Genomic DNA, 25,395 nt, shown 5'->3' with positions numbered 1-25,395 from the left:
TAAACAGCTTTCAGAAGTTAAAAAAATAATACTCATCAAAAGAGGATTTCAAAAGGTGCTTTGGGAAAGCAGTTTCTCGGTGAAATCTTGCTCCAGGCACGATGAAAAGATGCCTGATGGGAAGAGCCTCCCCGTCTCTCTCTGGGTTTCACAATCTCAGCTGCCTCCAAGAAACTACCACCAAGACCATTTTCTTGTCTTGTTTAGGAATACGTCATTACCAAAACATTTCTATTAACTGAAGGTTTTTATAAAACCTAAGCACTGCAGTGGAGCTCTGTTCTTTGGGGGTTGGCAGGCAGCAAAGCAGCGGGCGAATCTGTGTGGCTAAGGGGCCTCCACCCTGCAAGGGGACCCCATCCGGCCCCCTCTGGCCTCAGCAAGGACAACCAGACCCGACACCTGAGATGCAGAAACGCCTCCCTTTGAATAGCAAGAGCCCTCCTGGGCCAAGACTGGGGGGGGGCGGGGGCGGGGGCTTCCACGGGGCACGGAACCATCTGACACTGCGGGCCCAGCAGATAAACCAAATTCCACAGCACACCAGCACTGTCAGATAAAATTAAGTGACGCCCTTCCCCCTCACCCCAGGAGCTTGGGGTGGCATGGATCTCTCATTTCTCATAACAGCCTTGTGAGGTAGGCCAGAATGACAGAGAGGGGCTCTGGAATCCAGTGAGGTTCCTGGCTAGAGGCAGACCTACCTTCTAACCTACTGGGGACATACCTCATGTGCCACAGCCCTCAAAGGCCATGGGTAGCCAGGAGCCAGCCAACCTTGAGAGGTCACCAGAGCGAGAGGGACATTTGGCTTACTCGTGGGTTATTTTAACTCCTTAATCGGCCCCCGTTCATGGCTGGGCCTCTCCCATTCTAGTCTGACACACTTCCTATAATAAATACATTCATCAGCCATGGAGATCGAGGGGTGAGTTTTTCTCCAGTTTAGTATAGATGACATACTGACTAGGATGCTAAAAACACTAGTTAACTCCTTCTGGAGCGACACACAAAGGGCCGGCCCGTGTGGTTTTCATGTCAGGGGAAGCCCCGTTCACATGCCAAGAACTGCCCGTGCCCATGAAGAGGGTCTGAGGTTGTGCTCTCCTGAGGGCCCATTCCAAGCCAGCCTTATTCCCTTTACACAACATCCAAGCTGATTCCCCTCCTCAGCCCTTAATGAATCAGGTCAAGATGGGGAAACAGTGCTCCAGTGCCTCCAAAACTACCACATCCCAGCTATTCACCAGGTAAGGAACTTCTCTGGCAGATCACATCCCCCCCAAAAGTCAAGGCCCATTAAGAAGAAAGGAATCAGTCATTCGCCCAGCAGCTTTTAAAGCTTTCCCCTTCATTTTATTGAAGTCTAAATTTCATCTCAAGAACCTGCTGCTCAGAAGCCTCAGCTGGAAATGCTGTTTGAAAGGGGGTTGCAGGATTTTTTTAAAGGTCAAAAGGCCACACAATACCACCCCTAATGTCTCCTTTTATTTAATCTATCGTTCTCTCTTCTGTAAGACTGGATCAGACATTAGTGGTGCAGTAAACCAAGAGCTCCACGGCAAAGCCAAATTCACATGTTCCAGCCCTGCTTCCGTTCAGGGAAAATAATCTCATGAATAAGGCCTGTGTAATCCCCACGTCTATTCCATGCTAAAGCGCATGATGGGAAAGCAAGTGCTCACTCCACCACCACGTGAATTGGACAGGATTCTGTTTCACCATGAAAGATGACCGAGAAAATACCTCCTTGCCTGCACCTGTACCTTTAAAATGGTTGCAGGATCTGTAGATGTCAGCAGATGAGGTTCCCCACAGCATGCACATGAGGGTTAGCAACTGCAGATCACAAACTGCTACTGAAAGGTGGGAACCAGATTTTTTTAAAAAGGCACTGGCAACAAACACACACACCCATGTGAAAGTGACCTCACAGAACTCCAGCCTAACTCCTAGGAAGAGATTTTTTGCAAGGCTGCAAAATGCACGCGTACAAATGCTGAGCATTCTACAAAACACACACACACACACACACACACACTCTGCATTCTGTGAAAACTTAAGGTCTTTGGGTGTGGAGCACGTAAGAATTCTGGGGTGCAGAAAATGGCACCATGCAGTAAAAAAGGGCACTTCAGCCTCAGAGCGAACTGTGAACGGAAGAAAAGGAATCCCTCTTTTGCAGGAAAGTTCAGACACAAATCCCATCCACAGAAGTACCCAACACAGTTTCTGGGCGCCCAGTAGAAGCCCCACCCCTTCCGGAGTGGCCAGCCGTTCAGGTAGATGCCCGATAGCCGTAATGGTTGTGTTCTGGGTCGCTAGGCGTGAGGGGAATGCTGGGTTTGCGCCCGGTCTCTTTCTCATCACACGGAGGCGGTGAGCGCTGCTTGAAGAAGTCGGATACATATTGGACCTGGAGAGAGGAGGGACAAAACGTGAAGGGTGGCTGGAGACACTGTGGCTTGGCTCAGAGGCCCTCCCTTCTTCTCACGTGCCAACCTCCTGCCAACTAGAGTTGCCACTGCAGGGCCTACTCGGTGAGGCCCCCATCTTCCTTTTCTGTTTGTTTGTTGTAAATTTATTTATTTAAACAAAGACCGTAAACATAAAAGGTAAGAAAAAACACAGCAATCTAAAAAACCAAACTGACACTACAGATAAACATGAGAAAACAAACAGGAAAAGCAACTAATAATAATATAAAGAAGATACAAAATAGAAAGACCAAAAAAGGGGGGAAAAACCTTGAAGTTGAGTTGCGATTTTCTCTGCAACAAATATATATCATTTTCAAAGTCTCACTTATTCTATGTTAAAAATAAGAGCCCTCTTATTTCTATTTTCATACTTCTTAAGCCATATTATGGATTATGGATTGAGGCCCCCATCTTCCAAAGGTATTGTTAATTAGTGGCACGACCGTCTCACAAGGCTCACCTGGTGCCTGACCTCCTACCCTTTGGATACCTGTCCAAGACATTTTCATTTGTTCTGGGAGTTTGGTTCATCTGCTCCAGCCCTAGATGACATGTTTGGCCTGCTCCACCTTTGATACTATTATTAGAGACAGGCACGAACTGGGAAAATGGCAGTTTGTTGCGGTTCGTTGCACTGAACCAGCATGAAACTGCCCAGTTCGCAAACCAGTTCATTTGGTTTGTGAATATGTCACTTCCAGTGCAGCAGCAGGTCTAGAGAAAGCCCCCCCCCATTGCCTAGGAAACTGATTGATCGACGCCAAGTTGTCTGCAGTGATGAACCTAAAAACGAATCAAACAAACGGGCCTAAAAATCACAGCAGTTCATTGCGGTTCATCAAAAATGCCCTCCAACAAACTGCCAGTTTGCGAACCAAAAAAATGGCCCAGTTACTTTGGTTTGTATTTCAGTTCATGCCCACCTCTAATTATTATTCTATCTAGTATTCCGTTTAGATTTGAATCTCTCTTGTGCAAACTGGAGGTATTTTTGTGCTGCTGCAGTGTCTTGTTTTTGCTTTGCGGTAAAGCTGCTTCAACCTCACTATACGGGAAAGTAAACGGTAGAAAAATTAAGCAAAGAAGTATACTGCTTGGGTTCCATCCAGTATGCTTTATAAATACTTTTAAACCACTCTTCTCCTGATTTACACAACCTGAAGCAGCTTAAAATCTACTAAGTACATTTTAATCTTGTGCTTCCTCCAAGAAGCTCGTAGCAGAATTCTTCCTCCCTTGTTTTTGTCATCACAACAACCCTGTGAGGCAGGTTAGGCTGAAGGCAGATGGCTGCTCCAGCGTCTCCCAGCATTGCAACTTTCCATGGCAGAGTGGGAATCTGATCCCATGTTTCTCAGTTCCTAGTTCAGCACTCTAACCAGTACCTAACACTGCCTCTCATTAACAATCTGAAACCAGAATACATCAATCAACTGCCCCTCTCCTATGTCCAAAGTAATAGTAATCAGAGACCAACAGAAGATTTTGGTTTGCTCATCGTGAGAATGGGAGTAGTGACATTCCCCTTCTTTGTCTGTGACATGCGGTTACATACAAACCTTATTTATTTACTCTTGTGCCATTTCCTACTATATTCAGGCTACCCCTTCCTCGTAGAACAGCAAAGCTCTGGGTTGCTGCAAAGCCATGGAATATTCACAAACATCCCAACTTTTAGAAGGGAAAGTCATCCATGAGGAAAAATGAGACAGAAGTCTCTGTGCTATTGTTCTAGAATGTATAGACTGAGGTAAGCATTCTGGGCAGATGAGAATTCTGGGAATCTCAGAGGCATGGAGAAGAGAGGCACAGTGCTAACGGAAAGGGGACAGAATGGGGGAGAGAGAAACGGCATTTTCCTAATGCCCCCCTGCGAACACCTGGTCAACAAATGATTCAAAGTGAGCCTTCCCAAGAGCCACAGCATGTAAGACATCAGTGGGTCACCGACCCACTCTATCAACCTTGTCTCGTCCTTCAGTCCCACACTTGTCTTCTTGCTTAGCCCCCACACGTACCACAAGAACAGCGATGAGCGCCCCCTGGAGGAGGCCCACCAGTACATCACTCCAGTGATGTTTGTAGTCTGACACTCGGGTGTAGCCCACGTAGATGGCAAAGGAGATGAGGAGGAACTGGATCGTTGGGCGCACCAACCGGGCCCATCGTCCCACCAGGCGGGCCTGTACGTAGAGCTGGAATCAGAGCAAGGAAAGGAGAGTGACAGAAAGACAGAAGTCAGTTGCAGGCAGGAGGTCAGGACTCTCGTATCCTTGGGGTGACTGCTCCTCAGGGCAACCAGTGGCGTGTCTGACAATTTGTTGCCAGTGAAACACTTACCGCCAGAAACATCATACAGTACATTCCGAATGAAGAATGTCCAGAATAGAACGATAACCTGGAAGAGACAGAGAGGGAGAAAAAGCTTGCATCTCTTCTTTGGTGCTCCTTCCCCAAGTCTAGAGCAGCTCTACTGCTGGAACAAAGATGCTGCCACTCTGCAAACTATGAGACCAGGAGACCATCTGAGAAACATACTTAAGCAGCAACTCTCAAGAAAAAAGTGCCATGTAAACATGATAAAGGGACAGCATTGCAGGACTGGGAGGAGCCATGGTAGTAGAGTATCTCTTGTGTATACAGAAGGACATGGGTTCCATTCATGGCATCTCCAATGAGACCCTGCTAAGAGCTCAGAGAACAGCTGTGGAAGGAGGCAAGCTAGAGTGATCAGAGGTTCATATATGGCAACATGAAATGTCCATGATTCACAAACAGCAAACAGTCAGACATGTCCATCTGTGCTCAATGTCTGACCATGACAAAGCACTCATTGACAACAACCAGGTGTCTCTGGAACCCCCAAGAGGTTTCAGCAATACCTAAAGGTGGTGGTTGTGGAGAGTGCCCTCAAGTCAGAGTTGACTTATGGCAACCTCTGGTGGGGTTTTCATGGCAAGAGACTAACAGAGGTGGTTTGCCATTGCCTTGGTCTTCGTTGGAGGTCTCCCATCCAATTACTAACCAAGGCCAACCCAGCTTAGCTTCTGAGATCTAACGAGATCAGGCTCACCTGGCCTATCCAGGTCAGGGCACCTAAAGGAAGTAGCTCATGGTTAAAGGAACTTAACTTCTGAAGACCTCCTCAGCATTTAGCTGTTTCATAGCTCTGTGACATCATTGCAGCTAACCCAATGGCAGCCACAGGCTCCCGCCCTACCATGACATCAGAGCAGATCAGCCACTCCCTGAGAGATGACCCTTGCACTCCAGTATGGCAGAATTCCTTCCATACTTACCTGGACTCGGTGATATGCTTGATGCTTCCCTGGCACACAGCTTCCAGCTGGACATACTCTGAACAGTTTATTTTCGACCAATCAGGCTGGCAGACTGCTAGGAAGTTCGGCCGCAGTCGTCCAATCATGTACTTGGCCAAGTCTGTCAGCGATTGGCTAACAGCTGCACCAAAAAGGAATGTCCCCAAAACCTTGTAGAGCGCAGCCACATAATTGTTGAACTCGGACCGCGAGTATAGGCGCTTCCTGTAAACAAGGTACGCCTCACCAAGAGAAACCTAAAAAGAAAATGTAAGGTTTGGATTAGTGAGAGTCAACCCCAGATGCGCCATTACTTGGAAGATAGGGGGAAGGGGTCAGTAGCGCATAGCAGAGCCTATTAGAGGCCTTAGAGATGTTCTTTGCTTTAAGCTTTAAATTTTTGAGATGGAGGATAGGTAAATGTGTTATATAATGCAAAGATATAACACATATCATATAACACACACATATATATGTTTTTTCAATTTGATTAATATAACATAACTAGTAGAATATAATTTATCATAGCTAGTATTGAAATTTTGTTAGGATAAATATTTTAAATATATAAACAAAGGTAGTGATAAGGGTAAGAACTGACATTGGTAAAATATATATATTATTAATCACTGGCTATTTCAATAATGAGGTTTTCCAAGATGAGAGAGGGTATGTTTGAGTTTTCTATGTATTGTTTATCCCAAAAAACTTATTTTAAACGTTAGATGATTTTTGTACTCTGATAGCCCTTGTAACGCATTTTTGTAATCTTTTCTCTTTAAATCTTTGTTCCGTTTTCCTTTTTTCTGTACCCCATTTGTGGCTGGTCCTACCCACTCTATTGGGCTGCTTTTTCCAGCAGGCAGAGGAGCTAGCGCGTTCCGTCTCTAGCTTGGTGCCACATTCTGCATCCAACCCGTGGCCTCAGACTCAAACCCGTCTCTTATTGTTGGTAGCTGAGCTGGTAGGCACGGCCACACGAACACACACAGCTGCTTTTTACTGAATCAGACTTTGGGAGCATCAAAGTCAGCCCTGTTTTCTCAGACTGGCAGAAGTCTTGGGCAGGTCTTTTGCAGCCTTTTAAACTGGAGATGCTGAGAATTGAACCCGGGACCATGCTTGGCAGATGCTCTATCCATGAACCGTGGCCTTCTCTTCAGCCCCTCCCACGAGTACCACCACCTAAAGGACTCCACACAGCATCTTTTTTTAAAGTGCCACTTCCGTGCGGAATGCTTTCTGGCACACCACCAGCTCATCACTGGAGACATACAATCAATAAACAAAGGTTTGGGGAGCAAGACGTGATAAAGCAGTCCTGCCCTGGTGTAGTTAAAAAGAGCAAGAATCCAGTAGCATCTCTAAGACTAACAAAATTTGTGGAAGGGTACGAGCTTTTATGAGTCACAGATATCTGAAGAAGTGAGCTGTGACTCATGAAAGCTCATACCCTGCCACGAATTTTGTTAGAGGTGCTACTGGACTCTTGCTCTTTTCTGTTGCTACAGACAGACTAACAGGGCTACCCATTTTGATCAATCTGCCCTGGTGTGTACTGAGCTCCTGAGACTCAGCGGTACAGAGCCTTGGGTCATGAAATTCCATTAAGCTCTCACAGCTAACAGTAACTTCCTTACAATGGATGTGGTGCAGATGATAGTCACACTGGCCATCAGTCCATGAGTAATGGTGTCTGCCTTGTACGGGTACTGGATGGAGTTGTCATCGCAGTAAAATCCACGCTTGTAGGGGGAGTTCACGAGGGTCAGAATGGCGAAGGGCAGAGAAGCTGCAAGACACAAAAAGAATTAGGAAAGTGCCCCCCACATCCCACCCCAGCATCTTATGCCCTTCGCTGCTCAAACCTTGCCCAAACCACTTTTACGAACTTCCCTGTAAAAACAGCAAAAAGGCTAACAGTGCAAACAAAACCATTGTCTTAAAAAAAATGAAAACTGGTATTTTCTTTTACGCTCTCTACCAGCTTCTTGATGAAATATGTAGTAAAAAACCATCAGAACAAATAATATATTTGGGAAGTCAAAAGTCATATCTGCCACCTAAGCACTTCTGAGGCCAGAAGGGTGGCCACGCCCCAGTGCCTTTTGGGGGCCCCTTGTGGAACGCCCACTACTCATCTGCTCCCCCATAAAGCTTTCAGCACAGAGTGAAAAACATGAGTTCCCCCCCAGACTTTTCATTCTCTCATCCCCTCCTCTACATGTTAAAATCCAGTGTAGATTTAACTATTGATTATTTTTTGCCACTGTTGGATTTCTAATGTAGTATTTTAAGGGTGGGTTTTTCACCCATTTTAGCGTTCTCTTTTCACTGGTCTTTTAGTGTTACTGATCAATTGATTGCATCCGAACTAGAGGGAACTGGAAGCCGCCTCAGTAGCTGTTTTGCCGCGAGCTTCAAATCAATAATGGTTATCAGTAGAAAGCCAGGTGTTTGTGAAGGGCTTTCTTTGTAGCACGTTGTGGGGTGTGTATGTGTGTGTGTGTTACAGTGCTTGTGCTCCCTTACCCCCATGAGATTCCTATCAGTGGAAACCAAGCACTTTGGATTGGGGAATAGGGGTAAGACTCTGTCTTCCGCACAAGTGTTCAAGTGCGGTGGGCAGGGCTTTTTTTCAGCTGGAATGTGGTGGAACGGAGTTCCGGCACCTCTTGAAAATGGTCACATGGCTGGTGGCCCCGCCCCCTGATCTCCAGACAGAGGGGAGTTGAGATTGCCCTCCGCGCTGCTCAGCGGCGCGGAGAGCAATCTCAACTCCCCTCTGTCTGGAGATCAGGGGGCGGGGCCACCGGCCATGTGACCATTTTCTCCGAGGGCAACCTGCTGAGTTTCACCACCTCTGGAACAATCATCCAGAGATGCCTCAGGCAGCCTCCTATATGTAGCTGCTCAGCGGCGCGGAGAGCAATCTCAACTCCCCTCTGTCTGGAGATCAGGGGGCGGGGCCACCAGCCGTGTGATGATTTTCTCCGAGGGCAACCCACTGAGTTCCACCACCTCTTTTCCCAGAAAAAAAGCCCTGGCTGTGGGGCATTGCGACGGGTGCCTTGAGGGTTCCTCCCGGGGTGAAGATTCATTAGCAAGCTTGGCAGATGCTGTTATCTTCAGAGTCTCATCTGTAGATGAGTTTCTTGGACTCAGTTCAGACAGCACAGAAAATTTTGGCTTGTTTTAACATTTGTGTCCATTTATGAAACCAGGATTCAGCTCACAGTCAATAATATGAATCCAGATGCACCTCAAGAAATGCTGATTTTGTCACTTTTGCTCCCCTCGCCCCAGATATCCTAGCCTGCGCTGCAGCGTGGTTGGAGCTGGAGAACAGGCCCAGATTTCGGTGCCTATGCATCAGATGAAATAACTGAGGTTATTCAACCAACTTTTCTCCTGGTTTGACAGACTCCTACCTGCCCTAGTGACTCGCGTTCAAATAATCACACCAATCACAACTAAACTGAACCACGTTCCTGTGTGACATCTGAACCAAGCCTTGGTCACCTGAAATTGGGAGAAGGGGACAGAATGTTTGACACCAAAACAAACCATACATACAGCTTCATCAACAAGCATGGTACTTTACAGACTGGCACAGCCAGAAAAAAGAGTCCCTGCCCCACAGAGCTTACTACCTAGTCCACAAAAGCACCTGCATGCTTCCACTGCCAATTTGCTGGGGGTTAAACAGCTACAACAGGAAAGGAGAAGCCGTCCTTGTACCAAAGAAAGAAAATGCTGCCTTCTGCAAAGGACCAACCGAGCCGGCTGTTTTCGGCCCCGAAGGAAAGGAGTCACTACACCTTGCTGGAGCTGTGGCCTGTGCCAGGCCTTCCATACCTGCGATGTTGGGGCAAAGAGCTGTATCATTGCTTTGGATCTCCGGGAAGGAGGACGCTGTGTATGGAGGGAGGGTAGTTCCTGGAGCACCGAGCAACTCCAGAACAGAGTACAATAACCCAGCCACCGAGCAAGCTTGGCTAATGCACAAATGGAGTCGAACATCCTGAAACCTTCATCTGGGACTATCCTCTGTCACCATTAACTCTCAGTGTCCTGCTATGAGGAATAAATCAAATAACTGAAGGTTCTTCTGGGCTCAAGGTACCCACTCATGAAGAAGGTGTCTGCTGTATCTCTGCATGAGTCTCTGCTCTGGCCACACCTCCTTTCACACACCCCTAGGAGAGGTGAATTATTTCATTCAGTTACTCCCAGTTCAAAGAAGTGGCAGAATCATAGGAGGCTGCCCGTTTTTTCTCTGCGTGAGTTACTGTTGGTGGCTGCCTTCCTTTCAAGTAGCGACTCACACAGAAAAGCAGGAAGGCTTTCATGTGCCGTGGGAAGCAGGTAATCGTTACCTTCCCTAAGATAAAGCCTTTTTGGGCGATGAGAGACTTCCAACCATACAAAACTAGGCTCGCCGCACGACAGACCTTGGACCCAGGGTCGCCACTATCGATGAGAATGCCATTATCAAGTCCTGCCAGCCCTCTGTGCCCTTATCGATGTGGAAGCAGAAGTAGCTGCCAGAGGAGCAGAGGAGGAAAAGGTCTAGCCGTTCTGAGCTGCCAGAGTGGTGCAGAAGCAAAGAAAGCGAATACAGTTCTTTGACACTTTAGCAGAAGCACATCAAATGTAGAAAGAATCATCCAAAGATCCAGACACATGGCTGTGTTGTAGTTTCTCATGTTCAGGGAAGATGGACTTAAAGAGAGTTAGGGGTGCTCTTTCCTAATAGCAGTAGAGCCTGCCCAAAGATTTTCCAGCTGTAGGGAAGTTCAAGTCCCCCCAATACAAACACATGTGTCTTATTCTAGGCTGGGCACTGCCACGTTAGAAAATGCAATGACGGAGCATTGTCCAGGCCAAGAATTGTTAGCACTGGCCTTCTAACCATCGTACCACTGTGTTCCATATTTGTCAATTGGGATTAAATCTTTCTCTGACTCCTTTGGGCAACCAGCAACATAGACGAGAATCCTCTATCCAGCTACAAGCATGTTAAGAAACTAGATCAATCCAGGAAGCGCCAGGCATCGGCTCTCTCCCCGAGAGATTTATTTACACAGCTGAGGCAGGCGCCTCTGGAGCTTTGGCACCCAGACTTGGTTGCGTAGTTTGCTTTATGGCTGGGTCGGCCCTGATGACCCACCTATTATTTGACGATTATTTTATGGCAGTCAAATAGGCCATAAAACCAAGAATGCAGCCATCTCTCTCCTTAAAGCCATCATGATGTCAGAGCCAATGCAGAAGGGAGAGCCGCCTAGCTTTGCAGGAACCTGCCTGTCCATCTCTGAGACTCATTTACAAGTGGACACGCCTTTCATTATGCATTATGTACATGCATAAAAGAGGGAGAGAGAACAACCTTCGTTGTTGCAATGTATCTCCTAACTGCATGGCAAAAAGCAACCTTTTTAATTCTTTGGTCCATTCATGTGGGCCACAAATGCCTGTCATGTCGAGGTCTGCGCCGTATTCTTCAACACGAACAGCTACTGCAATCAATGGCAGTCGATATACAGAGGCAGACCACCTCAGAGTATCAAATGCTGGAAACAAAGGCCACCCTCTGCCTACGTGAACTGGTGATGGTCTTTGTCTCCAGCACTCAACAATTAGAAGGAGACTGCCTCTCTACATGGAGGTTCCATATGCAGTGGCACGGCTTCTGGAGTCATCTGGCAGGCCACTGTGGCAAACAGGTGGTAGAGTGCCCTCAAGTCATAGCTGACTTATGGCGGCCCCTGGTGGGGTTTTCATGGCAAGAGACGAACAGAAGTGGTTTGCCATTGCCTGCCTCTGCAACCCTTGTCTTCGCTGGAGGTCTCCTATCCAGTTACTAACTGAGGCTGACCCTGCTTAGCTTCCAAGATTTGACAAGATCAGGCTCACCTGTGGCAAACAGGATGCAGAATTGACCTGACCCAGCAAGGTTCTTCTCCAGCTAAAACTGAGTGTCCATGTTGATCATCTCTCTCTTGACACCCGTGTCACTGTTCTGCTAAATCAATATGCTCAATCCCTGGCAATTATTTGATAATATCTGGCTGGTCAACTTGGCATTTTTGTTTATTGGCATCATTGATTCAGCACTAAATGTCTGCCCCTTCCCAAGGCTAGGAAAAAAGTAGAAATCTCCCAGACCCACATGCCTACTGGTTCTTCTGGAATTATCAAGCTCCTCTACAGAACACAAGGACTACTAGAAACTTCCTCGACAAAGATCCACACTCCACTTGCCAGATGATTGCACAAGTTCTCACACTCCACGCGCTCTGAACTTCCGGTGCAACGCTTGGCAACAGAGGCCTGCATGCCAAGTGCTCTCCTATCAACAAGCCTTTGGAACCTCCCTCCCACTCCTAATAAAGCCTGCCTAACCCTCAGGTTACTGCTCCTCTGGAAACTCACCAAACCAGTTCAAAGCACGGGGGCGGGGGGGGGGGGCGGGGAGACCTTTAGACACACCTGAATTGGCAGCTCCCTTTTCACTTTCCAGAAGAAAAGCAACATTGGAACCGCTTTTACAGAATCAGACCAAATATCTACGTAGTCGTCAAGTTCAGTTCCCAACAAAAAGGCAACCGTACGCCATTTTTCTTGTTGTTTAATCCTAGCACTTTGCATTCAAAGGTAGAGAGGTTTCATTTAGCTACCACGGCTAATAGGCAGCCCAAATTTCCCACACTTTTTCATTTTTTAAAAAAGACTTCTAAGGCTAGAGCTGCATATAGCCAAACAGAGATTCGTGCTTCACATTACAAGCATATTTTTTAATGTTTTGCTCCATGAAAGACATCCTGCAAGGGGTGAACTAGCACATGCGGGAAAGAAGTTACAGATCTCTCCACCCACTTCTTGCAAGTGGCAAATGAACACATCAAGGAGGAAAGTCTAGCGTAACGTTTATTTTTTATTTCCCCTGCAGCCTGAAGGAACACAAGTCTACTTCATTCTGCTGGGCATTGTGAACTGCTATGCTGCAAATAACCTTTGTCACATCTTCTGGCAATGAGTTCCACAAGTTAATTATATGTTGTGTGAAGGAGTACTCACTTTTTGTTTGACCAAGGTATTTATAGTCCTTCTCTCCCACACAGAAACTATACAACTTTTTTAAAAAAACCTTTCAGGTGAATCTCTAAACGCAAACTTTTTTTTGCATATATGACCAAAAGAGAAAGACCCTAATTTGCAGACAGTTTTAGGCTGTCATTTTTGTCCAGCTCTCTTCCCCACCCAAAAGCAGGCCAAACCAAAACCCGGAACTCTGCTGTCATCATCCACCTGTGGTCACACCAGATTTAGGTATGGAGGGAGGGGGAGATGAGAAGAGGAAGCCACCCCAGCAATGGAGGAGGCCGAGGTTGAAAATTAAACCTCTTGAGTTCCTTTTTAAGCACTTTTAAAATTATGGTGTTGTTGACTGCTATTTTGGAGAAGGCCTGTTCTTCTTCCTCAGCTCCCTATGGGATGCAGAGGGAACACAGGGCCAAAGGGGTCATTTCAATTGTTTGAGATAACTTTTTAAAAGTGTTCTTTAAATATAAAAAGGTCTATTATGACAGAACCCGGGATGGGGGACACACACTACAAGGGGGTTAAAAAATTCAGGTTTCAAAGTACAATCCAAAGCGGTTGCAGAGATTAAAAGGAGCAGAAAGCATCAGTAAGGGGGGGCCACCAAGAAGATGCATTCAGTCTTAAGTTCTGGAGAAAGATCATGAGGGCCACCTTTGCAGGATCACACCTAGGTCCGAAATCTAGTTGCTGACGTTATTTCTATCCTGCCTTTTTCTGGAAGGATATAGGCATCCCCTTTCCAACAGAGGCCAACCAGTTGAGGACCCTGCCAAGCCAGGCAGGAAGGCATGGCTTCCCCCATTTTTCTGGCCTCTGACACTCACAGATGGACAGCCCCTGCACAGAGAGGTTCCACTTGCTCCAGAAATACTGCCCAAAAGGTGCACCTTTGTCTATAAATAAGCCCTGTGGCTAAGGAACAAACAAGATGGAGAATTGGATCAACAGCTGTTTTGATCAAACTCAGTAAGCTGTAAAACGGGAATGCTGTCCTCCCTTACATAGCTGGAATTGAGGGAGAATTGAAAAAAAAAAGGCTAGTATGCACACTGAGAAATTAGTTAGTATGCAGAAAATAAATATGCCAAAGTCTGTTTTCTTGGAGGCCACACATTGTCCAGACACTGGTACAAAGGGGATAAGAGGCAAGCCGCTCACAGATGCCTCCACAGTGGAAAGGGGATTCGAACCTGGGTCTCCCAGATTCTAGCTCAACACACCAACCATTACATTAAAAAAATCCCTTCTGAAGGCATGATCACTGCAATTCTTTGCCTTTGGGGCAAAGATTTAGGTTCACTGGCACAATTAACGTTTAGCAGCAGGAGACCGATCCTACAAAAGGAGACAGCTCCAAGACCAACTGAACGGAGACAGAGCTGTTGAGGAGCTGAGAAATCCTGGGCCGTTTCCACGCTACTCACCTTCAATCGGAACGCTGCGGAGCGTTGCGAATAAAACCCAGAAGATAGTGTTTTCTCGTGCGAGTTTTGCGTGATGTCGCACAAAACTCATGCGAGAAAACGCTATCTTCCGCCTTTTTTTTTGCAACATTCCGCGGCATTCCGATTGAAGGTGAGTAGTGTGGAAACGGCCCTGGTTCAAATCTCACCTAGAGATCTTCAGGAAGGGCCACTTATCCTCACTGCCCACACCTTGCATGATGGGCATAACAAAACTGGCCTATTATAAAGCTCTCTAATCACCCTGAAAAGAGTGTGTGCCCAGTATTCAAAGTGCTAGATAAATGCTAAGTAGTGAGATCGGATCCCTGGTCCAAGGAGCTAATAAGCCAAATCACTTCAGGTTTGCCCAGTTCAGACATAATGCAAACCTCTGCTTTATTTTAGAACATAGAAACATAGAGCTGGAAGGAGTCCCAAAGATCATCTAGTCCAGCCCCCTGCACAACTCAGGAAATTCAAAGCTATCCCCCCCCTCCCTCAGTGACCCCTGCTCTATGTCCAGAAGAAGGCAAAAAAACTCCAGGATCCCTGGCCAATTTGGCCTGGAGGAAAATTCCTTCCAGACCTCAAAGTGGCAATTAGCATTATCCAGGGCAGGGCTTTTTTCCAGCTGGAACGCGGTGGGACGGAGTTCCGGAACCTCTTGAAAATGGTCACATGGCAGGGGCCCCCGCCCCCTGATCTCCAGACAGAGGGGAGTTTAGATTGCCCTTCGCACCGTTCAGCGGCACGGAGGGCAATCTCAACTCCCCTCTGTCTGGAGATCAGGGGGCGGGGCCACCAGCCATGCAACCATTTTCGCCAAGGGCAACCCACTGAGTTCCACCACCTCTTTCCCCAGAAAAAAAGCCCCGATCCAGGGTATATAAGAAAGGGCCACGAGAGCCAAGCACCATCTCATCATCCCTTCATGCACTCCCTCTCTCGATCTCTGTGTATTCATATTAAGTCAGAGAATCATCATAGCTGTCAGATGACCATCTAGCCTCTTCTTAAAGTTTAATTGTCATCATTTTCACTCCATAGCAGAACAGGGCTAGGGGAAAAGGCAGCATTATGCCTGGATGTCCCTGTTCACGAGAAGCCATTAACTGCAGCTAATTAACCAACTTCATGGCTTCCAATCCTCAGTTGATGGACCCCAACTTACAGCATGGGAAATCCCAGCCACCAGGTTGCCACCGTGCCTAGAACTTTCACTGTGGCACCCATTATTTTCAACCACGGTAGCATCTCTTGGCAATCCTCAATGGAAGTACAAAGCTCACTTCTTTAATAGCGGAATGTGTTCTGCTGCAGAACATAAAAATAAAAGCAGGAGAGGCTCTTATCATTGGTTGTTGTGGCATCTTCAGAGGTGTAGCACCAAAAGACAGAGATCTCTCAGTGTCACAGTGTGGAAAAGATGTAGGTCATTTGTATCTACTCAGGAGGGGTGGGGTTGAGCTGAGTCATCCTGTAAGAGTTTCCCAGGGTGTGGAATGCTAATGGCGGGAGGCTTCACTGTATCCTGAGGAGGTTCTTTTGCATATGGATTGGTACTTGATGTGCTAATCTTCTCTGCAGGGCTATTGTCGGGGATAGAATGTTTTGTTAGCCTGGTGTTTTTCAGAACTGGAAACCATGCTCTGTTCATTCTTAAGGTTTCTTCTTTCCTGTTGAAGTTTTGCTTATGCTTGTGAATTTCAATGGCTTCCCTGTGCAGTCTGACACTGCTACACCTCTGCTACACCTCTGAAGATGCCAGCCACAGCTGCTGGCGAAACGTCAGGAACTACAATGCCAAGACCACGGCAATACAGCCCGGAAAACCCACAACAACCATCGTTCTCCGGCCGTGAAAGCCTTCGACAATACATCGCTCTTATCGTTGTTTATCTGGAAACTTATTTTACACCATTCAACAGTGGTGGACAGATTCATTTGCTTGGGTTAGGTTTTGTAGAAGCAGTGATTAGAAATGGGATCATTCAAATGTGAAACCCAGAAGCTTGGATACAGACTGCATCTGAATTTGGGAGTTTGCTCCTAGATCCAAAAAAAAAAATTGCCAAGGCCTGCCCCAACAAGCCATAGTTGGGGAAGTGGGTCACGTTCAGACAGTCGCGTGATTTCACATGATGTCTGAAGCGAGCCTTTATTTCTGTCGGAGGCAAAGGACTGTACACGAAGCTTCATGGAAGGTATGTCATTTGAGGAGGGGTCTTGAGTGGGAGAGAAAGGGGAGAATTAAAAAGGCATTCTAGAAAGGATCTTTATAAACAACATAATTAAAATCAGGCAAGGGAACCAGGAAGCCAAATAACGTTTTTCTGGGGGCCAGATTGGGCTATTAGGTCACCCAGTTGGCTGTCCTAATTTTAACGGCATGGGATGTTCTGCCATTTCTCACACAGTTGGAGTAGAAATTCTTAAAATAAGGCCATGTCGGTCCCCCCCCCCGCCCCCGCTTCTTTCAGTCATCTGATAGATCGAGCGAAGGCGCTGGAAACAGCCGTTGCTCAATCCAGGTAGAAATGCTTCATTGCAGACCTGCCCGAGCCAAAGTTCTCCCAGCTGCCGTCACGGAGAGAGAGCAGCGAGATAATTTCCAACGGGTGCTGGATCCAACCCTCTTTCCCTCTGCTACAAAACACAACTGCTCCCGAGCCATGGCCAACAACTGGGACTTCTTTAGGCACACAGTTTAAGTCACCTAATCGGGCCCTCCCATTTGAATCTTAATAGAAAGGGCAAGTCAGGAGTGTCAGGATTAAACCTTTCGCTGCTTCAGTGGTCCCCCATTCCTGACACCAGGAGGGAAAGGCGGGGGGAGGGGGGGAATACACACAACTACATTAACAATCACAGCCAACCATCAAAATGGCTGCTGTGTACACAAATAGCAGGCAGATGCCGAGGTCCTTCCTGCAAGATCAGAAGGGCAGACATTCCCCTCCAAAGTCATGTTCACAACAGCCTGACAAGGCAGATACAAAACAGATGGGCAGGTGGTGGTAGCTGTTCTGCTGGTCTGCACATGTGGGGGGTAGGGGGTAAAAGTATCTCCGTTCTGATTCACAAAATGGCTTCCACTCCTCATGGGAAGGTGAGAGGGTTTTTTGGTAAAGCTTCAGTGTTCTGCAGAGCTCTGTGCAAGTCACAAAATAAGTTGTGCAAAAATAAGTTATAAAAAATCTGTATGACTGAGAGAGAATTCCATGCATGAAGGCTCACTCTGTGAATTCTTCTCTTATTCTACCAGGCATACCAACCCAGAAAAAACTGAATTATCAGGTTCCAAATAAAGCACATAGGTCGGTGCAGAACAAAAACAGTTGACACATCTTTAATTGATTGGTGAGGTTTTATTTTAGGTAGTAAAATTCCACCAACCCACACATCCCGTGCGTATTTATATCCCCCCTGGACTGTACTTATTTTACATAAAAGCCTATTTTGCCGAAGAAGCAGGACAAAAGCCTGTCAAATCTGGCTTCCTGCTTCCAAAAGTGGCCGGCCAGATTGTTCTGGGAAGCCATCACACCATGAAGGCAACCTGTTTGAGACAGGAGGAAGGTATACTGCCTCTGCACAGGGAAGCCCTATTGAGCAATTGTGGCTAACTTCCATTGATCAATCCTCACCGGGGAATTTGTCTAACCTTTATCAAAAATCTACCTAATCTGGTAGCTAAAAAGGATGTTGTGCAACCAGCTCTCCCCATACAGCTCCAGCATCAAGCTGTACGGTACTGCAAGACACCAACAATTGAATGTGCCAGAAAGCTTGGGGATATGAGGTCAGAATAAATGTAAGTTCTTTGTTCAGTGCAAAGTTTCGTTTTTTAATGCTTCCCTGGCAATTGTTGAGCTGGAATTATAGAGAAGGAATCTTTTCCAGCAAGTAACTGACTTGCAGTTGCCAGACATTTATCACTCAACAGTTCTTCCCATATTCTTAAAAATCTGCCTGTTAAAAAGAACTAAAAAGTCAACTAAGGCTTTTGACCTCAGGGCTTTTTTTTCAGCTGGAACGCAGTGGAACGGAGTTCCGGCACCTCTTGAAAATGGTCACACGGCTGGTGGCCCCACCCCGATCTCCTCTGTCTGGAGATCAGGGGGCGGGGCTACCAGCCGTGTGACTATTTTCACTGAGGGTGATTTCAACTTTAAAAAACTCCCCTTGTTCCAGCTGACCCAAAGTGATGTCATTGTGTGGTCCTGGGAGCATGCGCGCAATTTGCGCACATGCATGTGGTACCAGAGGCACTACCTCCCACCAAGAGTTGCCCCCTGTGCTGGCAACCCACTGAGTTCCACCACCATTTTTGCCAGAAAAAAAGCCCTATTTGACCTTATTGGACACATGGCTTCTCTGTCAGCCTCACAGCCAGCTTCTGGGCCTTCGTCTTCCCAGAACCTATTTTTCCATTGGGCTCACCCCAGAAACAACTCATCCTTAACATACGGAACTTACTGCCTCAAGAGGCAGCAAAAGGCAAACTGGACAAATTCATACAGGTTAGGTCTCTCAGTAGTTATGGAAGTAGCATCATATATGAACATCATATGTGAAGGGTGTGAACAAGCGGGGATGCAGTCATAGATATTTTCTGCTCATGTGCTTCCAGCTACTATTCATGTTTGGAAGGACAAGGGGAAGCATGCACACACAAACACTTTGATCTAGATCTTCATGAAAGGTGAATGGCAAAACTGTAGACTGAGAGATGAGGAAACTTCAAGCAAAAGCAAGAATTTTACACAGAGAAGTCCAAACTATTGATTAAAAACCATATCTAGAATGGCTGCTATACACCCTATTTGGGAGATTTATTCAGGATCCTTGTGCTCAGATCCCACAGCTGAAACCAAGTGGCTACATGGTTTTACCCAGGGCTTTTCTTGAGGGAGAACACCCCGGAACGGTGTTCCAGCAGCTCTGGAATCTGCCCACGATTCCTTCCTCCTTCAGCCCTGCGGCCTCTGCAGAGGAGGCTAAGTTGCTTTGAGTTCATTCTGCTTTCTTTTCATTCCTCTGTGAGTGTGTGAGAGAGAGAGAACTGGGGCCCAGCATGGGCTCTGCAGAGGAGGCTAAGCTGCTTTGAGTTCATTCTGCTATCTTTTCAGGGGGTGGGGCTGTGTGTGTGTGCTGCTTTGAGTTCATTCTGTTTTATTTTCATTGGGGGAGTGGGTGGGTGGGGCTGTGCGTGTATGTGTTCTGCTGAGAGTTCATTCTGCTTTCATTTCATTCAAGGGTTTCTGTATATGTGTGTGCTGCTTTGAGTTCATTGTTTTATTTTCATTCGGGGTGGGTAGGTGGGGCTGCGTGTGTATGGTTGCTGCTTTGAGTTCATTCTGCTTTCTTTTGGGGGGCTGTGTGTGGGGGTGTGTGCTGCTTTGAGTTCATTCTGCTTTCTTTTCATGGGGGTGGGTGGGACTGTGCATGTATGTGTGTGTTTCTTTCATTCTTTTGTTAACTGAAGTTGACATTGTTATGGTTCCCACAGCTTTTGAATGCAGATTGGTTCTGTGTTAAATATATCAGTTATGATTATTTGTATTAGTTATAGTTATTCCAGTTTTATGCTAGGAATGTATAGCCATGTCCAAGTCACAGAAGGCTTTCATCAATATAATACCTGTAACTCAAATGGTTCTCCCCACCCTCAGCTGATTAACATCACTGAAACTGCACTGAACATATGGGTGTTAAGGAAGTTTTTATGAATATTGTTTGTCTGGGACACTGTAATATTTATGAGCATTTCACAGTGTCACAACAGCTTAGCTATTGCTAAGGTAGAGTTGGCAGGCAACAAAAAAGCCATTTTAAACTAAGTATAAATCTAACGCAGCTGAAGTTGAGCATCTTCTTTTGAATTGCTCCAGTAAAGCAGAACCCTCCCTGAAAATTTGAAAATTCAATATTCATTAGATTAGGAATTTCAGACTCTGTGGAATTTTGAGAAAGAATTTTGGAACTTTCCCCCCTACATTGGCAGAGGGAACCTGTTAGAATTTAGATTTGTGAGATGGCTTTTGGATTTTTAGAGCCCCCCACCCCCTTCTTGCATATTTTAAAATATGATTCCAAAGAAATGAAATGTTTAGGAAAGGGAATGGAAGATTTCACTTTTTGTAGAGAATACAGAAAGGAAAAAACCCCTTTCTCATAATAGTGTAATTTTCCAAGCTTACTAACATTTATCTCATCGTAATGCATTGTGCTGGGTTTCGGGAAGCGGCGTCACTTCTGGGAGTGACGTCATCATGCATTTCCGGGAGCGCGCATGCACGCACATGTGATAATAGAGAGTTCCACCACCTCTTTTCCCAGAAAAAAAGCCCTGGTTTCACCACTTTCTCCCAGACTTCTCGCCATCTGTATTGCATGAGTAATCTTGATGTATCCCATACAGCTGCTGTGAGGGCAAATCACAACACTGGCCTGATAAATCCCTTTTGCATATTTTAAACATAATTAGCAGTAAAGGCTGCATGCAAAATTAGTTATGTTCAAAAACCACAATGGTCACAAGCTGGGTGGTCTCATATACTCGTCCACAGATTTGTATGCTGATGGAAATCACAATAAACAGGTAAAACACAGGAGCCACTCAAAACATTCCTGTACTAGAAATCAAAACGGAGAGCCAGTTTGGTGTAGTGGTTAAGAGCAGTAGGACTCCAATCTGGAGAACCAGGTTCGATTCCCCACTCCTTCATTTGAAGCCAGCTGGGTGACCTTGGGCCAATCACAGCTCTTTCAGAGCTCTCTCAGCCCTACCCACCTCACAGGTTGTTTGTTGTGGAGATAATAATGACATACTTTGTAAACTGCTCTGAGTGGGCATTAAGTTGTCCTGAAGGGTGGTATATAAATTGCCCCTGGGGATGGGCGGTATATAAATTGAATAAATAAATAAAATAAATAAAAATAATAAATCAAATGCTGCTGTTGTTGTTATTATTATTAAAATCCTCAGTGCCCCAACCCCTTGGAAAACATGTAATAATGAAAAGCAAATGGATCTGCTGTCTCAAATTGGCTGCATGACCCTATGTAATGGCACAACAAGCCACGGGGAGACCCATACAGCATTGATAGAGGTAGGGGGCTCAGCCTATGGCGGTGAGAGGAACCCTTGGGACAAAAAAATTAGGCCCACAGAGGTAATCTCTTGTGGAAGACTGGACTGCTCTACGTGGTGCTGCAGGACTGGTCTACTAACTTAGGGGCCTGCCTATAAATACACATCTCTTTTAAAAAAATCCCACAGATGTAACAATTTACTGGTTCCACATGGCTTACGGCCTCAAGCTCTATACCAGTTCAAAGCCGCAGTGCTGAACTGGCATAGCATCAGCGGTTCAAGTGCATGGCAGGGAGCTCTTGGTTTGAATCCCACTGCAGCCACCAACTCCTTTTGACAAGCTACTCTTCCCTCAGTCTCAATCCCTTATCCTCAGTTTAGGGAGTTAATAACTGGCCTACCCTACAGGGCTGTTGTAAGGGCCAACCTATTAAGTGTCTGTGACATGCTTTGAATACTGAAAAAGCAATGGAAATATTAATATTTACATACTCTACAAAATATTATTAAGCATGCTGCCTGGAAACCTGGCTCACTGAAACTTGAGAGGCTTATTTTCAAGCTTGTGTCATCTGGGTTGGGTCCAGAGATCTGCCACAACCTCTCCTCCCAAGGGGCAGGGTAAGAGGGTGGGCAATCCCTTGCTGGAAAGCTGCTTCCAAGTGAGTGAGGATCCGAGAGGGGGAGACTAAGGTCACTATTTGGTTGCACTGACTGGGATCACTGGTTGGTTGAACTAGAGGTACAAAAAGAAAGGGAGGGCCGGAAGGGGGTGCTTGGCTCTGGTGGCTCTTTCTTATATGCTCAGGATAATGCTAAATGCCAGTTTGGGGTCAGGCAGGAATTTTCCTCCAGGCCAGATTGGCCAGGGATCCTAGAGGTATTTTGCCTTCCTCTGGGCATGGAGCAGGGGTCAGTCACTGGGGGCATGGCGGGGAGAGCTGTGAATTTCCTGCATGGTGCAGGGCGCTGGAGTAGCTGACCCTTGAGCTCCCTTCCAACTCCATGTTTCTGTCAGTGCAATCCTAGGAAGAGTTACTCCAGTTTAAGCCTGTTGGTTGTAATGGGCTTAGACTGGAGTAACTCTTCTTAGGATTGCAGTTTGTGGCTTCAAACATCAAGCGCAATGAAGTCCTTCCAAAGGGGTGAGGGAGAAAGATGGCCCCCCTGCCCAGAGACCAGAGCCAACTCTCGCTCCGGCGTCCCGCTCCGCAGCTGGAAGCCAGACTGGGCTGACGCCCGCCCCAGAAAGTAACCACAAGGCCAAGCCATCCCCGCATCTCCACAGGGCTTCCCATTAGGCGCGTCATGCAGGCAGGACCCCCAACGTCAAGCCGCGCACCGGCCGCAGCCAAGCAGGAGCGGGCCAGCCAGCCAGCCAGCCAGCCAAGGGCGCAGCCGCTCCGGGAGTGCCAAGTGGCCCCTCTTTCTCCGCCCACCGGGAAGTTGCGGAGACCCCCAGCCGGGGACCGGCGGCTTCCCTTCCCTCGCAGCCCCGCGCCCGCCCCGGAGGCTCACCGATCACCAGGCACAGCACGTCGAGCGCCACGAAGAGCCGGGCGCGCTCCATCAGGGCAGCCGCTCATCGCCTCGCCAAGAGGCGGCGGCAGCGGGAGGCGGCGGCGCAGCGCGAACCTGGAGCTCGACCGGGGAAGGAAGGAGGCGGGGGGCGGAGTCGGCCGGGGAAGGGTGGGGAGCGGCAGGGCCGGAGGGGAGGGAAGCCGAGGGGCCGCTGGGGCCGGCCCCGCCCTCCGCGGCCTCTGAGCTGGTGCAGAGTGCGGGGCGCGGGTAGGAGCAAAGGACGCGTGCGGAAGGAAGGCTGCTGTTTGGGGGGACAGGCCGAGGAGGGCGAAGCGCAGCGGAGGGCTGGGAGTGGGTTGTCTGCTCCTGGTAGGGAGATTCCTGGAGATTTGGGGGTGGAGCCTGGGGGAAGGCAGGGTTTTGGGGAGGGGAAGGACCCCAGGGGGTAGGATGCCATAGAGTCCTCCCTCCAAAGTAGCCACTTGCTCTGGGGGAGCTGATCTCTCGAGTCTGAAAAAACTTAATTCCAGGAGATCTCCAGCCACCACGCCGCCTGGAGGTTGGCAACGGTAGGGGAGAGAAGTGGGGAAGGCGCAGCGGGACGTCCCGAGCTCTGCGCAGAAAGCCTTTTCCGAGAGCCAAACGGAGCGCTGTTACCGGCAAAAGCATAAGGGGAACGGGCTTCTGAGCACACACAGACAGCATGGTTGGGGGCGGGGGACGAGCAACGCCGTTTTGAGCGCTCTCTGGATAGAAGCCTCTTTGGAAAATCAGTCAATACGTGAAGGACCCCAGGGAAGTGTTTCCGAATAGGAGCAAAGCGACTTTTCCAGGCAGTTTGCTTGGGGGTGGGGGTGGGGGAGGGGAAGCAAAGAACAAAAGGCTGTTGAGCACGTGCCTTTTCTTTCTGTTAGGAAGCAATTGAAAAATCAGAGGCCGGGACTCCTTTGAGCACATACAAAGTGCCTTTTGCGAGTGCAAGAAAAAAAAAATTAAAGAAAGACTGCCCTGACCCGGGCAATCCCGATCTCAGCAAATCTCAGGAGCTAAGCTGGGTCGGCCTTGGTCAGGAATTGGATGGGAAACCTGCAAGGAAGACCAAGGTCGCCATGCACAGCCAGGCAATGGCAAGTCACCTCTGTCAGTCCCTTGCCTTGAAAGCCCCAACAGGGGACGCCATAGGACGGCTGTGACTTGACGGCACTTTCCACCATCAAGAACAAGAGTAGGGACACCCTGCCATTTTTAAGAGAGACGCGTGTCTTTGATAAGAGTGCTCCATCCCCTTCACGAAGCACCATCTTTTTTTATTTTTTAAAGCTCCTTTCTCCTAAGCATAAGAAGTATTTGCCAGGGCAAAGTGTTCCTAAGCACAGAGTCTTGACAGTTTTTTTAAAAAGTCATTTGCACACTGTTTTCTGCATGTGTTCAGAAGCCCTTTGACCCGTTTCAAACCAGGACACAAACCAGCCAGGCTACTTCCATTTCTATACCTGAATTTCATGAGCCAAATGAGGAAGTAAATGGAGCGGGGTGGCCCTCCAGAGTTCACAACTGAAAACTGCAGCTGTGGAAAAAGCAAATCCATATCACAAGCTCTGGATTTGTTTTTGGTTTTTTTTGTGGGGAGGAGACTACTAAAAGCAATGCCCTACATTTAAATTGCTTTAAATCTGGATTTGACTCTGAATGGCTTCTCCTTCAGAATCCTGGGAACTGTAGTTTCAAATGAATCTTCTATTAGCAGTTCCCCAAGCAGGGTCTCCATATGACAGCCAGGGAAGGGTATACTTTACTTGGACCTGGAGGTCTACTGTGGGCCCAACCCAGGCTACAGAACCTATTACCATGAGAGAAAAAATTAGGATAAACAGCAGATCATGCTTATGTAAGGGTTCCAGCCCCAAGCTGGGAAATTCTTGGAGATTTTGGGGGTGGAGCCTGGGGAGGGGAGGGACCTCAGACAGGTATAATGCCATGGAATCTACCCTCCAAAGCGGCCATTTTCTCTAGGGGAAGTGATCTCTGTAACCTGGAGATCAACTGGGAGCTCTCCAGGCCTCACCTGGAGGCTGGCAACCCCATGGCTGAGGAAATTTATAGGAACTTATTTCCTTGTATCTATGTATTGCTTGTCCAGATATTGAGAGATTTATTAGAGGCAACAAGATGGACACCTGCAAGTCTTTACAATGGACATCTCCTCTCCCCCCAACCCGCTGTTTCCCCTTTCCCTGAAAGCTCACTCAGAGCAGGACCACAAGTGACAAAAGGCACAGATTGGACACTTGTCAGCTTCCCTCAAGTTTTGATGGGAAATGTAAGCAGCTTGGCGGAATGTTGGACAAGTGACAGTTGAAAAGTCCATTGGACAGCAGTCAGAGAGCGAAGCTGCGAGACCAGGATGCCTACATTTCCCA

The 25,395-nt window shown here is 47.4% G+C and overlaps 1 protein-coding gene across 2 annotated transcripts; it reads right to left on the bottom strand.

Moving 5' to 3' along the window:
* Positions 1–1,983: 1,983 nt before the first annotated feature.
* PLPP2 (phospholipid phosphatase 2) lies at positions 1,984–23,105 on the bottom strand. 2 transcript variants are annotated; one of them, XM_054980123.1, is made up of 6 exons: positions 22,973–23,105; positions 7,441–7,592; positions 5,780–6,057; positions 4,821–4,878; positions 4,499–4,675; positions 1,984–2,416 (listed from the first exon to the last, which is right to left on the bottom strand). In XM_054980123.1, exons 1-6 carry the CDS (start codon positions 23,022–23,024, stop codon positions 2,279–2,281), a joined length of 855 nt encoding a protein of 284 aa, XP_054836098.1. In that variant the 5' UTR covers positions 23,025–23,105; the 3' UTR covers positions 1,984–2,278. The 2 variants fall into 2 exon arrangements, with proteins under 2 accessions (XP_054836098.1, XP_054836099.1); XM_054980124.1 differs by lacking the exon at positions 22,973–23,105 and adding an exon at positions 9,232–9,253 and having other exon boundaries at positions 1,985–2,416.
* Between the last annotated feature and the right edge of the window lie 2,290 nt (positions 23,106–25,395).

This window comes from Eublepharis macularius, chromosome 5 (genome assembly GCF_028583425.1).
Source record: "Eublepharis macularius isolate TG4126 chromosome 5, MPM_Emac_v1.0, whole genome shotgun sequence".
Lineage (NCBI taxonomy): Eukaryota > Metazoa > Chordata > Lepidosauria > Squamata > Eublepharidae > Eublepharis > Eublepharis macularius.
Note: the sequence above shows the minus strand (reverse complement) of the source record. Positions and strands in the feature narration are given on the sequence as shown.